Raw genomic sequence first — 16,672 nt, forward strand, 5'->3', positions numbered from 1 at the left:
ATATCATTTTCATTTGCAAATAGGATTTATCATTCAATTTCTCCTCCTTTGAATTATCTTTCAAGGAAAATATGTTTACAATCTGAAAAGATGGTATTTTACTGATTTAATATTACAACTAATTTTATTTGAGCATCAAGGAGACAGCTGTGGTGGAAATGTCTTTCTTGTGCATGTCTGTAATGTTATGTTGATCACCATATGAAGTTTGACAAAAGTAGACCCCACAAAATAAATCTCACTGCTATTACATTATCTGATATCTCTGGATAATTCCCTTAGAAGACAATACTTTGGGATGAAGTGCCAAATGCATAACAGATGAAGACATGAAGATGCATGGGACTTTAAATAATGTATACATATTCATAGCACATTAATTTTATTGTGAAATATACAGTTGATTACTGACTCCCTTAAATTATTACATCTCTTCCAGATAGATGAAAATGTTTTTTTGGATACATACATGAAGTATTTAATGATTTATTCTCTCTTAATTATTTTAAAATTAACATCATTAAAATGCATTTGTAAGTAAATAGGTTGCAACAACTCTGAGTTTGGTCCCAGATTTTGGCACGAAAACGTGAGTTCTGCAAATCTGAGGAAAAAGGTTTCTTGACTACCTGAGAGTCAGAAAACACTTTGAGCTGCTTAGCACAGCTCTGACAGCTGAAGCTGCAAAAAGACAGATCAGTCATAGAGGGCAAGGTATCCCAGACACCTCAAGCTGCTTAAAACAACAACTCTGCACTGAAGGTGTCTTGGACACTTGGAGCTTTTTAGCCCAACCCTGGAGGGAAGATTTTCTGACTTCTCAGGAAAGTCAGGCCTGGAAGTGTTTCAGCAGCAAAGGGTATCCTGACTCTTCGGAAAAGTCAGGCTATACCTAGTGTGATGGGTGATGGTCTCCTTGCAGGATATAGCAATCCTGCTCCTCTCCTGGAGACCCACTACAGCGGAGCTTTGCTCAGCGACCTCTTAAGGGGGCTTCCTAGCAAAGCCCTGCTTCTCTGGCCAAAGAAATTACAAAAATGTAGCAATCTCCTCTGGCTCAGGACAAAAGTGTTACTTTTCAGCTCTTTTGCTCTGTCTACTCAGCAAGGATCTTCTGCTCAGCTCCTCCTTGCTCAATCCACTTGAAACATCTCAGCAAGGTACTTTTGTTCAGCTTCTCCTTGTTGAATCCACTATGGTATATCTCAGTAAGGTTCTTCTGTTCAGCTCCCTCTTGCTCAAAACAACTTGAGATATCCCAATAAGGTTCTTCTGTGCACCAGTGAATGAAGGTCTTCACACCCAGAACAGTTTTGAGATTTTTATTTGGGAAGGAGGACTCCAGGAAAGTAGCTGCTTCTACCAGGGTAGAGAGTACAACTCTCAATTGACCAGGCAGGGCAGTTTATATAGGATGTTTTGGGGATGGAGTCAACCAATTAGTTTTTTTTCTGCCCAGTGTTTTGCCAGTTTTGTGGGCTAGGACAAAGATGGTCCTGATTTCTTGGCTTTTTGACACTACCTTTAAGGGAAGGGCATATTTATTTCACTGACTCTGATTCTAGGGACCAAGAGTGTTATTTTGGCACCAGTTTCAGAGTCAGGACATGTTTCCTTAGTTCATTTCTCTGGCTCAGGTCCAAAACATAAGTTGTGTTTCTTTCCCTGGTTCTGGGCCCTAGGGACAGGATTCTACTATCCTGTTCTCTGATTGGTTAGTTTCACAAGTTAGTTGGTCAGGGGCTGAGATGGCACTGATTTGAGCCAAACTGTGTTTTTTTTTTTTTAAACTGGCTTTCTCTGTGTCATCTTTCCCTAATTCTGGGCTCCAGGGTCATTGTGGGTTTCTTTACCCAGCCCCCTTTCCCTACACTTTTTACAAAACAACAATCATTGAAAGTACATCATCTACCCTTAGACTTGTTCTTAGGAGACTGACACACAAGAATCATGAATTCTAATGTATTCATGACTAATTATTGACATTCATACCAAGCAGATAACACACAACATTTCAAGGGAATTTATGAAAAAAATATTAAAAATAAAACCATGAACAAAAATCCACCACCCTTTCACAAACACCCTTACTTGAAAAGTGTGATCACATACTGCCTGAGAGTTAAATAAAAATGAACCACTTAGATGATAGCCATCCCATTCTATACAAGGCAGCAGATAAATACCTCTGAATAAGTGAAAGTGCCAAAGAAGGTGAACAAAAGCCACAGAATAAATATCAGGACCACAAAATAAACTTTACTAATTGAATTTGCCTTATATCCCACACATCAGTATCTTACTCAAATGTTACCAAATAGACGCTGCAATTGGATCTTCATATCAGTCTTCAGTGAACTTGGTTAATAATTTACTTACTTCAAATCTACAACAAAAAAGACTTAAACAAGGTTTTTTCCTTGAAACTGAAAACAACTGTGTTATTTAAAATCTTAACCAAACTGTTTACATAAATAGTTTTCTTTTATATGAGTACCAATCTATTTTCTTATATCAGGAGAATATAAAAAGCTTTAAAATATTGACAGGTATAGAGACATGACCAAGCCTTTAACACAATTTCATTACCTGGACCAAGATCAGGTTTTGGATGACTTCCAGTAATTCTTGCAAGAAGCTTCAAGGGTCTAACCTTCTTGGGAACCAGAATGCACATTCATATACCCAGAGGAAGACAAACAGACAGACAGACAGACACACACACACACACAAACACACACACACAAACATACACACACACACACACAGCATAATTAAAATAAAAACAAATCTTTAAACTAATTTTTAATCATGAATGTTTTTCTATTATAATTTTGGTAACATGGGTTTTGAGGCATCTAAATGATTACAGAGTTTTTCTCCATCATGAATTAGTCAATGTAACAGAAAGCAAGCATGTAGGCTTGAAGTCAGAGTACTCTATCATTTTCAGTCTGTGAAAATATTTGAGAAGATTTAGAAAATGGTACCCTGCTGGAAGAAATCAGTTTTGAGGGTTGGCCTGAGTATTTACATGTGCACACCAATTCCAATTTACACTTTCTGCTGCAGGACAAGAATGTGAATTCTTAGCTGCCTGCTTTGGCTGCCATGTCTGACACTTGTTTCCATGACACTTTTACAGGGTTCATGTATTGCTCTGGAACCAAGGGCCAAATTTAACCCTTTTCTCAGTTCACTTAGATATGATCCATTACAAAAGCAACAGAAAAGCAATGATACACATCTATGAAATTTTACACCAGAATCTATTATTTCATGTATTTGAAGAGAAGTGTTTTCTGGAAGTGTGTAGGTCAGTTAGCCTTCAAAAGCAGAAACTCAAAAAGATGGAAAGTGGTGGGCACGGTAGTGCACGCCTTTAATGCCAGTACTCAGGAGTCAGAGTCAAGTGAATCTCTTTCAGTTTGAGGCCAGCACAGCCTGCTCTACAAAGTGAGTTCCAGGACAGCCAGGGATGTGTAAAGACCCTGTCTCAGTTACCTTATCATTTAAATTTATAGGCCTTTTGTTCAAATTAGTTGACATGTGTAAACAAAATAAGAAGAGACATAACAATGCTTGAACAGATTGTTGACACAGTTTAGACTTTTTTTCCAAAATAATTAATTTTGTGTAATTGAATGTAAGTATGTGGCCTGAAATCATAACAATTCATATACATTCAGATTGCCTTTGGTATGAGTTTTTTTCAGATCCTCGAAGTGTAATGTTATATTCAAAGACTTTAAGAGACCAATTACACACTAAAAGTTTTACAGTTATAGGGTTGCTCTGTGTTGTGAGTTGGCATTACCACATTGATTACATTCTTAGGGTTTTTCTCCAGTATGTGTTATTTAATATACTTGAAGATGACTGGGCTGTGCTAAGGCTTTACCACACTGTTTACATTCATATGGTTTCTCTCAATTATGTGTTCTTTCATTAAATTGAAGAGCACTATGATGAACAAAGACTTTACCACAGTGATCACAATTGTATGCTTCACTCCAGTATGCGTTATATTATAATTTTTAGATGAGAGTGATGACCAAAGGATTGTAGAACACTGATTACGTTCATAGGGTTTCTTTCCAATAGGTGTAATTTCATGCCTTTGAAGATGACAGTGTTGTGCAAAGGCTTTTTCCCACTGATTACATTCATAAGGTTTCTCTCCAATACGTGTTTTTGTATGCCTTTGAAGTTCACTATTACATACAAGGGCTTTAACACATTGTTTACATTCATAGGGTTTTTCTCCCATGTGTACTTTCATGCAATTAAAGAGCATTGTGACAAACAAAGGCTTTACCACACTGATTACATTCATAGGGTTACTCTCCAGTAAGTGTTCTTTTATGTACATGAGTATAACTAGGCTGTGCAAAGGTTTTACTACATTGTTTACATTCATAGTATTTGTCTCCAGTATGTATTCTTTCATGGCTTTGAAGATGAGAGTGACAAGCAAAGGCTTTACCACACTGATTACATTTATAGGGTTTCTCTCCTGTATGTGTTCTTTTGTGTACTTGAAGATTATATGACTGTGTAAAGGCTTTACCACATTGATTACATTCATAGGGTTTCTCTCCAGTATGTGTTCTTTTATGCCTTTGAAGATCACTCTGTCGAGCAAAGGCTTTACCACACTGATTACATTTATAGGGTTTCTCTCCAGTATGTGTTCTTTCATGCTGTTGAAGAGCACTGTGTTGAGCAAAGGCTTTACCACACTGATAGCATTTATAGGGTTTCTCTCCTGTATGTGTTCTTTTGTGTACTTGAAGATTACATGGCTGTGTAAAGGCTTTACCACACTGATTACATTCATAGGGTTTCTCTCCCGTATGTGTTCTTTTATGTACTTGAAGATGACTGGAATGTACAAAAGCTTTACCACATTGTTTACATTCAAAGGATTTCTCTCCAGTATGTGTTCTTTTATGTACTTGAAGATGACTAGAATATACAAAAGCTTTACCACATTGTTTACATTTATAGGGTTTCTCTCTAGTATGTGTTCCTGCATGCAAATAAAGAGCACTGTGTTGAGCAAAGGCTTTACCACACTGATTACATTTATAGGGTTTCTCTCCTGTATGTATTCTTTTGTGTACTTGAAGAATATATGGCTGTGTAAAGGCTTTACCACATTGATTACATTCATAGGGGTTCTCTCCAGTATGTGTTCTTTTATGTACTTGAAGATGAGTGGAGTGTGCAAAGGCTTTACAATAATGATTATATTCATAGGGTTTCTCTCCAGTATGTGTTTTTTCATGCCTTTGAGGATGACTATGATATTCAAAGGATTTACCACACTCAATATATTCATATGATTTCTCTGTAGTATGACTTCTTTCATGCCTGCAAGAATAATTGAAACATTTAAAAGCTTTACTTCATTCATTACATTGTTGAATATTTATATCTTCATGAATTAATTTTACAATTTGGTCTAAGTATAAAGAGAACTGAGATCTTAAGGTTTTAACATGTTGTTTAGAGTCATGTTGTTCCCCTGCATTAAGGATGACTTTGCATATTTGAATATGCCTTGATGGTAAGAGCCTTTATTACCTGGCTAATATTTGTGGCATCATTGTTCTCTGTGGTTTTTAACATGTTTGAAGAGAACTGGGAGAATTTGAACATTGATCTCAGTTATTCCGTTGATAAAGTTTCCTATACTGTGAAACGTGCTACATTTTCAAAATTAACCAGCACACACAGAAGCATTTACACGGTACTAGAACTCATAAAGCTTTTCTGTGTTGTGTTTGTTGATCTATTCTGAATGAACCTGGAAAACCAATTGTTTGTAAACTTGAAACACATTCAACAAGTTTACTCAACATAGGACTACTATGAATCTTCTAATTGTTCTGAGATTGAGAGATGTACATTGCTTCTTTTCGTATCCTTATGTTCATATGACTGATATCCAGAGTGACATATGATAACTATTAAAGAAAGAATAACGACAAGAATATTTCCACATTTCATTTATAGTTGGACTTTCTGTTCCTCAACAACATGTGGTATAGGGAATAATGTTTCTCTACAACTCCCCCCCCCCCTTAACTCTTGACTCTAACTACCCATCAAACTAAAATTAGCAAAGACAAAACACTATATGAGTAACTATACTATGGATTATTTGCTTATTACAAGGTTGTGTATATATTCTTGTCACGTATTCAATGAGTATATCTTTTGTTATATAAATACTTTGAAACTAAATTGACTGTCATTTGTACAGCATTGCTTTGATGAAGCTACTATTCAAATGGTGATTTCTGCTAAGTCATTGTTTTTTTTGTCTTCTTTCTTAAAAGGATCACTTGAAAACATGATTCATTTACCTGCCCTTGAGGTATTTGTGTTTATGAGCATTTAATGATCATCAATGCATTTAAGCTGTGATTATTTACACTCCTTCATTTCTTTAAAACTTTCAGATATATTAAATATATTGAGAGGCCCATTTGTGTCACCTTGTACAAGAAAATTACCTTCCATGTTTTAGAGAACTTTGACAATGTTCTTCAACTTCAAAATCTTCCCAATTGTAACCTAAAATACTGAATGAGGAAATGTATGAAATATTACAGGAAAATGAAAAATTTACATTACTGTCTTCACTGATTCTTCAAACCAAGCCTGTTTGATTCATCTCATTCTTCCTCATTTTCAATCAGAATTGCAGAAGAGCATCAAAAACCAAGAAACAGTTGTCCTTTTATTTAAAATGTGAAGGAAAATTTATAGTATTACCTATAGCTGTGAGGTTCATATAGGTCTCCACCATCACATCTTTGTAGAGATTCCTCTGTGAAGGATCCATCAATTCCCACTCTTTCTGAGTGATGTCAACATGTACATCATTATAGGTCACTGCATTCTAAAATATGCCATACATAAATATGCCATCCATATGTATAAAACAAAAAGCATGATACAACATTGTAAATGTGTGCTTCTTTGACAATATAGCCATATAATTCTGGTGAGTGCTACTCATATTCAATAACTCAGACATTGCAATGAAATCATCAAGTTACTTCACAAAGAAACTGAATAGAAGATTTACCTCTATTATTTCTGAATGCTCTAAACAGGATATCACCTTGCAAGAGAAATGTCTATTAACAGAGATAGAGAGACAAGCAAACACTTCAACAGTACTGAGCATTCATCAGAGAAATTGTGTGAACAATTATTAACTACAAAGAAGATTTGTAAGCTGAGTATATCGGCTCATGCCTTTAATCCCAGAACTGAGAAGGTAGAAGCAGGTATATGTGCTTCTGAGGTGAAAGTTAGCCCTGTCTATGCTAACTGCATCTGCACTGAATCTTCCATTCAAAGAAACAAAAAAGATAAGATGAACTCAAAGATTTCTTTACTGAAGTTCCTACAAAGAGTTCGGCATTCACTCCAGTTCTGTGTTCATCTTCCAAAAACCTGAATTGCTCCAGTTTAAACTACTTTAATAAATCTTACAAATAAGAACTGTGCATTTAAAGAGTTACAAATAGAAAAAAAGATAACATTAGCAATATCAATGGTGATCATAAATAATCAACGCAGGGAATGAGAGATGGTTCAGAAGTAAAAGAGTTCTTACTGGTCTTACATATAAATGGGCTCAATTGTCAGAACTTATATGGGGGAATCACACAACTGTTCATTATTCCAAGATTGTGGGTTCTAAGACTCTCTTTTGACTACTGTGAGGACAGGTGTACATGTGGTGAATATCCATGTATATAGACAAAAGAATCATATTCATTAAAAAACATCAAAACAAACACAAAAAGCAAGAAAAATGTCACACAATTATAATCTAATGACTCAGAAGGCCCAGACACTACATCTAAGAAGAGAATAGTATCTTCTGCTGAATTTCAAAATTGAAACTGGGGGGTAAAGCTCAGCAAAACAACAAATGCTTGACATTTACAAAAACATATACTCTAGGACAATCACCCAATAATATATATTTTAAAAACCTGGAATGTTGAACAACGTTTAATCTCATCATGTGGGAACAAGAGTTAGGTGAATCTTTGAGTTGGAGGCCAACTTGATTTACAGAGCTACTTTTAGGAGACTCAGGGCTACTCAGTCAAAGCTTTTCTTCAGAAACAAAAATAAGAAAAAACAAAATTTTTAAAAATTCAGGCTAGCAAAGTGGCTTAGCATTGAATACTAATTCCATCAATTGTATTTTATGTGATTTCATGATACTATCTATACTGGTGGTGAAGTCATGGCAGCACAAGAAGGAAGCTGGCTCATTCATTTCAACCACAACATAGTAGAAACATAGAAAAGGAAATGGGTTGAGGCCATAGAAGCATATATCACCAGCCCCAATGAGATATTTTATCCAAAAAGGTTCCACAAGTACCACAAAGAAAGTCATCAAGGAGAGACACATGTTCAAATACCTCATCCATCTGGGAGCTTTTTATTCAATTAACTAGATTCTCACCCAGATCACTATAGGCTCAAGTGTTATCCATGAAGAAAATGCATTTAGTCACTTCAATGAATCTCATAGTCTGCAACAACTCTTACACTGTTGAAATGTTCAAAGTCTCTTTTGACACTCAAGACAAATTCTTTACTGTGGCATATTATAAAATCAGAAAACAATTTATATATTTCCAATATGTGAGTGGCACAGAAAATCTATTTCCATCCCAAAGGAAAGGAACTAAGACACAGTGAGGAAAGATTGGACCGAGGGAAGACTAAAACCCAGCAGGGCAACCTTTGAATATGGTAGCTAGCTCTGTGTCAGAGACATGAGGCTTCATTTTCAAAGGGCTTAGATGGCTCTCTCTCTCCACAACTTCCCATACATCTCTCTCTATGGTTACCTCCATACCCTATATGTAGCTAGCTCTCTATGTAAGATATTTCATAGCTTAATTATCTCAACATCTTATGGTCTCAAAATACAACTCAGGCTTCATCCTTATAGTATCATGCAATGAACTCAGACAGTCTTCTCACTGGAGTGCTTACCATACCAAACACAGATTCCTACAACAGAGCTGAACTGAAAATGCAGACTAAAAATGTATAAGCTTAAATTTTACATCATTCTGGTCTCCAGAACAATTTCAACTTCAATGATTCTCTCTAATTTGGTTTCTAAGTTGTGATGGCCTCTGTCATGCTTGGACCAGAGTTGCAGCAGGCTTTGAATAAAGTTGCTTCCTGGGAATGACAATCACTTTGCATAATCCCTCCATTAACTGAGAGCATGTAAGGATGGATTCTTACTGTTGGGACACTTTGTTAGGCTTCCAATATAGAACAAGGGCCTTCTTTTTAATGGTGATAATCTTCCTGAACATTCCTGACTCTGTTCAGCATTTGACTACCTTCTGCAAATTCAGTGTTCTTTTTCTCTACAACCAATAGACTTTTCATTTATTTATGTCCACTTCTTGATTTTTGTAATGTTGTGCTGAATGAACCATAAGCAATAGCTATCCAAGAAAGTCAATATTCCATCTAAGAAATCAGCCCCATTATTTTTTTTAAAGATTTATTTTTTTATTATGTAAACAGTGTTCTTTTTGCAAGTTTTCCACATGCCAGAAAGGGGCATCAGATCTCATTATAGATGGTTGTGAGCAACCATGTGGTTGCTGGGAATTGAACTCAGGACCTCTGGAAAAGCAGGCAGTTCTCTTAACCTATGAGCCATCTCTCCAGCCCCCATTATTATTTTTTAATTCTTCCTTACTCAATCAATTTCTTGAGGGCATGGGAAAATAAGAAAAGTTAGGTTCCAAAATATCACACAAATGATCTCTATTTTAATTCCCACTGAAATCCTTTGACCTCTACCTCCATTGTTTGCAATACTTTTAACAGTATTTTAGTCAAAGTATTACAAGAATGACCAATTGAGCCCGTAACAAGTTTTCTATGTCTTTTGCCATCTAAATTTTGATATGTTCAACATTCCCCCCAAAAGTAACCATTCCTACCACCTTTGAACAACAGAATCACTTTGGGTTTACCACATTCTATTACAACTTGTTTTTTCTTGCTCTGATTCAATTCTCTACACGAAAGTACCTTAGTTAACAAATGTGCTTATTTGGCTCATTCTGCCATATCACAATCCATCATTGTCAGTGTTTAGGATAGCTATTCAATCAAGCAACTGAAGGCAAAAACCATGAGGAATCGCTGTTTCCAGGCTTTCTCTCTAACATAGTCATTGTCTTTTATGCCAAGCTTGCTGTCTTATCTAGTGCAGGCCAACTTTCTTAGGGATATTGCACACTCAGTGGAAGGGATATCACCCATCCATCATCAATCAACAAAATCTGTCAAAAACTTAGCAACTAACTACTCTGATTGGGCACATCCTCAACAGATGTTCCCAAAGGTGACTGTGAGCTTGGAAATGTTGACATCTGAAAGTAGCTAGAAAACAGAGACAATAATATATGAGACTTTACAAACCAAAACCCAATGATTCAACTACATCAATAAATTAAAGAGAAAAAAAATGATGATGATAACAAGTAGTAATACAGATACACCAAAAAATGAAGAAATACAAGTTTCTAAGATCAAGAAGAAAAAAACTAAAATTGTTCCTCCACAGAAAGTCTGCAAATCAAAAACCTAAAGAACTCCCAACATAATATAGCAATTTTCCATAAAATAAAAATAAGTCAAGTTCTGTCATTTGTCAGAGAAACAATATAACTATATCATAACTAATAAAAAAACTCACACCATACAGATGGTAACACTGATAAAAGGGGACAAAAAGACAGACCTACAAATATAACATTGTCCCTTGAAAAAGAATTATAAGTTTCTAATGAAATCAAAATCAAAGAAATCACTGACCACCACTCACCTAGTGCACTCCAGTTCTCTCCTTCACCAATAATATAAAATGGGTTGGATAAGGAGACTGCTCCAACAAAATTGGAATCATTCACTTGAAGCCTGATATTTCTACATTGTAGAAAATAGTTTTGGCTACTAATACTAACTCATTCTCCTTTGATAAAGAAAAAGATGTCAGTTAGAAAATTTAGAAGTAATTTTGTTTCCTATGATTGAAGATTAGATATAAACCTGTATCAGAGTGAGGAAATGAATTGTTTTTTAAATAAATGAAAGACAATAGTTTTTTAAAAGATATTTATGATTTTATTATAACTTAAAGCAACCTGATTTCTCTAACTGCTTTATAAGCCATAAAAGCTTTTGAAAACAAGTCTAGACTCATTGTATGTGTATATTTGTATGTATGAGAAAGAATATTTTCCATGTGTGTATTGGTGACAGAATGAAGAGCATGTCAGATCCCCTGGATCTGGAATAGCAGTTGATTATAAGCCTCCAAACTTCGGTGCTCATATCTGAACTCCCCCAAGAATACTTGCTAACTGACATTTGTAGCCCAAATACTACTCGTTTTTTCCAATAACCTAAACGTCTTTCACAGATTAGCCACAACAGAAGCCAAAATGAGAAAATAAGTAAATAAATGATCCCTGGGAACCTAGTGAATCAGTATTAAGATGTTGGGTATGGGACCAGGAAGACTATCCACAGACATTTCTCACTGTCAGGGATCCAATACTCAGGGTTGCCCTGAGGGCTGAAACAGAACTCCAGCTGCAGCTTCTCCTCTCCCTTTTCATGTCTCCTGTGGATTTCAAAGTCCATCCCCACCTACCTTTCCCTACTCACCTCATATCTGAGTCCCATCACCCAACTTGGGTGGATACTCTCTGGTCATTTACTCACCACATCTTCCAGAAGACCAGTTATGATATATGCAGGTCTACCACATTGTCTCTTACACCACACCTAATTTAAAAAGTTGCTCCTATCAGTGGAGTAGAACATAAGAGGCAGCTTACTCTCTTCCATCTCCATGCCTCCAGTGCATCTGAAGATCATCTCTCCTGCATTCCTCTTCTCCTAGTTCCTAACATCATCAAGCATTCTCCCTTGAACACAGCAGCCAAGAAGGCCAGGAAAAAGGCAACACTCGTTCAACACACACTCTGAAACTTCAGAGAGCAAACACAAACTCAGGAACAAAACTACCATCCAACAAAGATGATGTTATAAACCAGCACCTAGACCTATTATCACCCTTAACCCTGAAGCCTAGCAGAGGAACATAATTAATAAAAGTCAGGGCACTATGTCACCACCAGAACCCAAGCATGCAACCATAGCAGGCCCTAAATACTCAAAAATAATTGAAATACAAGGAAAAAAACTTAAAACCAAATATATAGAGATGACAGAGGTCCTTAAAAATGAATAAATACTTTATATAAATTCATGAAAGCAGAAACAAACAAACAATGGGAGGAAATCAATGAACTCTTCCATGAAAGCTAGGAAAATGCAAAAAAATTGGAATAAAACAATAAACCTCTTAAATAAAGCCAGATAAAACAAAAAAAAATGTTAAAGGATATAAATACTACTGTTTAAGACCTGACAATTGAAATAAAAACAATGAAGAAAACAGAACCTGAGGGGATTCCAGAAATTAAAAATTTAGGATTACAAAGAGGAATTACAGAAGCAAGCTTTACCATTAGAATAGAGAAATGTTAAAAGTTAAACTCAGAACAAAACTGCTTTCCCCTCTGAGCAGGCTGGCTTAGCAGAAGGTCACAGCTGCTTGCATGCAAGACCAGCAGGAGTTCATTTGAATGAGCCCTGGTTTGTTTTCATGCTCAGGGCTGTGACATCATTGTAAATAATTTCATTCTTTCCTTTTTATAACTTTAAAAAAATATTTATGTAGTGCTTTGCCTATATGTGTATGTGTGTTGTGCCCACCAAGGCCAGAAAAAAGCAAGAGATGCCTGGGACTAGAGTTACACCAAATTGTTAGCAACCATGTGGGTTCTGGGAATGGAACATGGGTCCTCTTAAAACACCCAGTGCTCTTAATAGCTGAGCTGTCAATCTAGCTCCTTTTTTATTTAAAATTTATTTTCATGATTTTTTAAGTAAACGATATTACATCACTTTCCCCTTTTATCTCTTCATTCCATCCCTTCCCAAATCCTTTACAAATTTTCCCTTTTTAAGTGTGGGTGAATAAGTATGCTGAAATGCATTAATACAATCTCCTGAATCCATAATTATTGGCTTTATATATATGAATAATGGGCTGACCATGTTGTATTGGCTAAATAATTAGGGGGCCTCATCTTTGTCTGAGGTTAATTTTCTCAGGAGAATTCTACTTTTTAATCAGCATCTGGTATCTGACCCTGACTAGGCTACCTTGGATAGGAAACATAATCAAGAATAGAAAACTTAGGTTGGAAAATATCCTACCAGTTAAGAGCACTGAAGATTCTTTCAGAGCATCCAGCTTCCATTCCCAGTACATACTGAGACTCACTAATTTCTCTAACTCCAGTATCAGGAGTCCTGACACCATCTCCTCACTTCCCTGTCCACCATAAGAAGAGGAGACTTTGACCACATAAACTATTTTTCAAGTTGTGATTGGTAGTGCATTCTTTTACTGCCAGCAAACTGGGCACAGAGGCAGAAGATCATTGTGAGTTTTAAAGCCTGTGCCACAGTCTACACACACACACACACACACACACACACACACACACACACACACACACGGAATGAGAGAGAGAGAGAGAGAAAGAGAGAAAAAGAGAAAGAAAGAGAGAACTGAATTACATACAAGAAAAGGAGCATTGGAGAATGAGAACAACACAATACCTCTTAAAGTCATTTGAAGTGTCTGTCACTGGTACCCATAGAATCATTTTCAAAAATACATATGGCCAAGCATGAGAGCACATTCCATTAATTCCAGTCACTGGGAGAAACTGAACATTTGATAGTGGGCCACCCCCTTACCATGTGACCTGAAATGCCCATTGTCAGCTGGAGGTTATCCAACCCACCAAGTCATAAAGTGTGACATGCACAGCTGCTGTGGTATTGTCTTTCTGCATTCTGTGAATATGTGTTGCTTCCATTGGTTCATAAATAAGCTGCTATGGCCTTTGACAAGGCAGAACAGAATGAAGTGGGTAATCCAAGAGAGATACAGCAAGAAGAAAGGTGGAGTCGGAGCAGATGCTTTGAACCATAACAGCTGTGATCATGGTGAACACTTGTAATTGTAGCACTTTTTGAAACATAGAAGGAACAGAATTTCAAGGATTCAAATGAGGTCAAGGTCACTATGGGCTACCTGAGAGCCTGTTGCAAAAAAACTCAACTAAATACACAATAGCAATAAAGTCTAACAGAGACAAGATCAAACAGATTTCCTATAATGGGGGCAAAAACTGAGGGGACATAGCAAAGGCTTAGTAAGTAACAGCAGTGATTACTTTTAATGGGCATCTAGGGTTGATTTCTAGCATTGACATGGATGCTCATAGTCATCTTTTATTCCAGTTGCAGGGAATCTGACATCCACTTCTGGCTTTGATAGGTACCAGAAATACAAGTGGTACACAGACATACATGTAGGCAAAGTATAAACACAGGAAACCTTAAATTAAAACTGCCATCTTTTGTAAGAAATGTGCTAAGAAAAAAAGTGGGTCAGGAGTGGCTACATATGGTGTGAGTTATAAACATAAAAAGGCAATAGTGTAAAATCAAGCACCAGGATTGCATACACAATTTTAGTAGGCTGAAGTACAGACAAATAGCACTCTTGGATTCTGGCTATGCATAATTTCTTGTTCACCTTCTTCTTATATTTTGGTTGTGAGCCTAGCCTTTAATGGCTGAGCCATCTCTCCAGCCCTTGTTCACCTTCTTCTTAACCCAGGGCCCCTACATTCACAGAAAACACCAAACTGGTCCTTAAAGCCACACTGGATAAACAGGTTTATCACTGTGACAAAGCAAGGCACTGAGTTCCCCTACAAGGAGCATAACCTGTTCTCAGTGGTCTAGAAGAACATACTCTGGGAGTGTAGGATAACTTTATTCCTTAATTTGTATTTGTCTGGACCATTCTGGGACATTGTTTCAGTTATCAAAAAGTAATAATAGTATCACTTAAATAAATATAATGTCTCCAAACTACCATAGGACTAAAAACATATCCTGAATTTAAGTAATCTGAACTCAAAATTCCTAACTTCCGACTGAAGAATAAAAAAGAAATCTAGCCTAATGGTTATCTATTTGTAAGCAAGAGCTACATTTGTTAGCAGATTTCACATTTGCTGCAATACACAATCATTTAATTAGACATTTATGAGGGGAGAAAATACCTGGAAAATAAATGATAGTTTATTGGACACACAACTGTAATCCCAGCTTTTGGAACATAGTAGGATTACCTGAAGGATGAGACTAGCATGATCTATATAGATGAATTCCAGGAAAGCTACCCAACAAAACTAGCTCAGATATATTGAATAATTCATTAATTATAATTTTAAAAACTGGGCAGATATAATTTAGCTACAACATTTATTAGGCTTTATGACAAAATGAAAGACAATTCCTTACACAGTCTCAATATTATCCACAAGAAAAACATGAGTCTTTGCTCAAAGACAAGCTGTATGAAACAAAAAGCCTTAAAAACCAAGAAATGAAGTCATCTAATAGCACAATTTTCTACTATAAGTAAAGTAGAGGAAGTAAAATCTCATACAAAAGATTTATTAAGCAAAGAGGTTGATCTATTTACTGAGATCATAAAAAAAAATATGTTCAGACATCACACAAGTATTTCTAAGGAAGAAAGCAGCTCAGTGGTAGAGCAATGCCTAGCATGAGCCCTGCCTGGGTTTCACTCCAAGATGAAATTGTCTAGAATAATAAATCCAAGATATGCAAAAAATTGTAATTCTAAGAGCAAATAAGCTTTTAAAAGAAAACATGAGTAATGATGATTAATTTAGAACTAATTTGTGAAGACATGGTCCACAAAGGTCAAAGAGCAAACAGAAGTCAAGCAGATGTGAATGAAAAACAAGATTACTCTTCAACTCTGAACTAAAACCTGTGCAGTACGAAAAAAGGAGCAACATTTTCACAGTTTACATGTTTAAATCATAAGCTGGGCCGTGACTTGGGCTAAGAGCTACAAGAAAAGGCCATCCTCTCATGAATATGGAATTAAAAGCTACCTCAGCCTCCTAAAAACCAGGTCACAAAATAAGTAAGTCTGGCCCAAAATTTTTACCCCTCTTGATTTATTCTCCTTTTTCAAAGTACAACCTATATTGACATTTATTGGTCATATAAAGACTATCTCAGCCAGATGTGGCAGCGTAGACTTTAATCCCAGGACTCTGGAGTTCAAGACAAGCTTATTTTTGAGCTTGAAGCCAGCCTGCTCTAGTCAGCAATGCCAGACCCATCAAGGATACATGATGATACTGATTCAAAGAACCTAAATGAAGGCCAAGCATGCTGGTGTAAGCTTTCATTCTCAGCACTTGTGAGTCAGAGGCAGTGTAAGTTCCAGGCCAGCCTGGTATATATGAAAATTTCAAAACAGTAAGGGCTACAGAAACAGATTGTGTCAAAAATCAAACCAAGTCCAAACAAGGTCTATTTTCATTAGATCAAAACACAAAATCCTTTATTACTTAAGCTTCAAAAGACTTTAAATGTT

At 36.2% G+C, this 16,672-nt stretch overlaps 1 protein-coding gene across 1 annotated transcript in view; it reads right to left on the minus strand.

Moving 5' to 3' along the window:
* Positions 1–4,418: 4,418 nt before the first annotated feature.
* LOC131900915 (zinc finger protein 431-like) overlaps positions 4,419–16,672 on the minus strand; it is a gene marked incomplete at its 3' end in the record, with an annotated part of 64,003 nt that continues 51,749 nt past the window's right edge. Inside the window, exons 2-5 of the mRNA XM_059252234.1 lie at positions 6,787–6,913; positions 6,525–6,585; positions 5,279–5,376; positions 4,419–5,194 (exon numbers count right to left, since the gene is read on the minus strand). Coding sequence (XP_059108217.1) covers positions 4,419–5,194; positions 5,279–5,376; positions 6,525–6,585; positions 6,787–6,913 — 1,062 coding nt within the window. The remainder of the gene's footprint in view (positions 5,195–5,278; positions 5,377–6,524; positions 6,586–6,786; positions 6,914–16,672) is intronic.

Source organism: Peromyscus eremicus, unplaced genomic scaffold (genome assembly GCF_949786415.1).
Source record: "Peromyscus eremicus unplaced genomic scaffold, PerEre_H2_v1 PerEre#2#chrX_unloc_1, whole genome shotgun sequence".
Taxonomy (NCBI): domain Eukaryota; kingdom Metazoa; phylum Chordata; class Mammalia; order Rodentia; family Cricetidae; genus Peromyscus; species Peromyscus eremicus.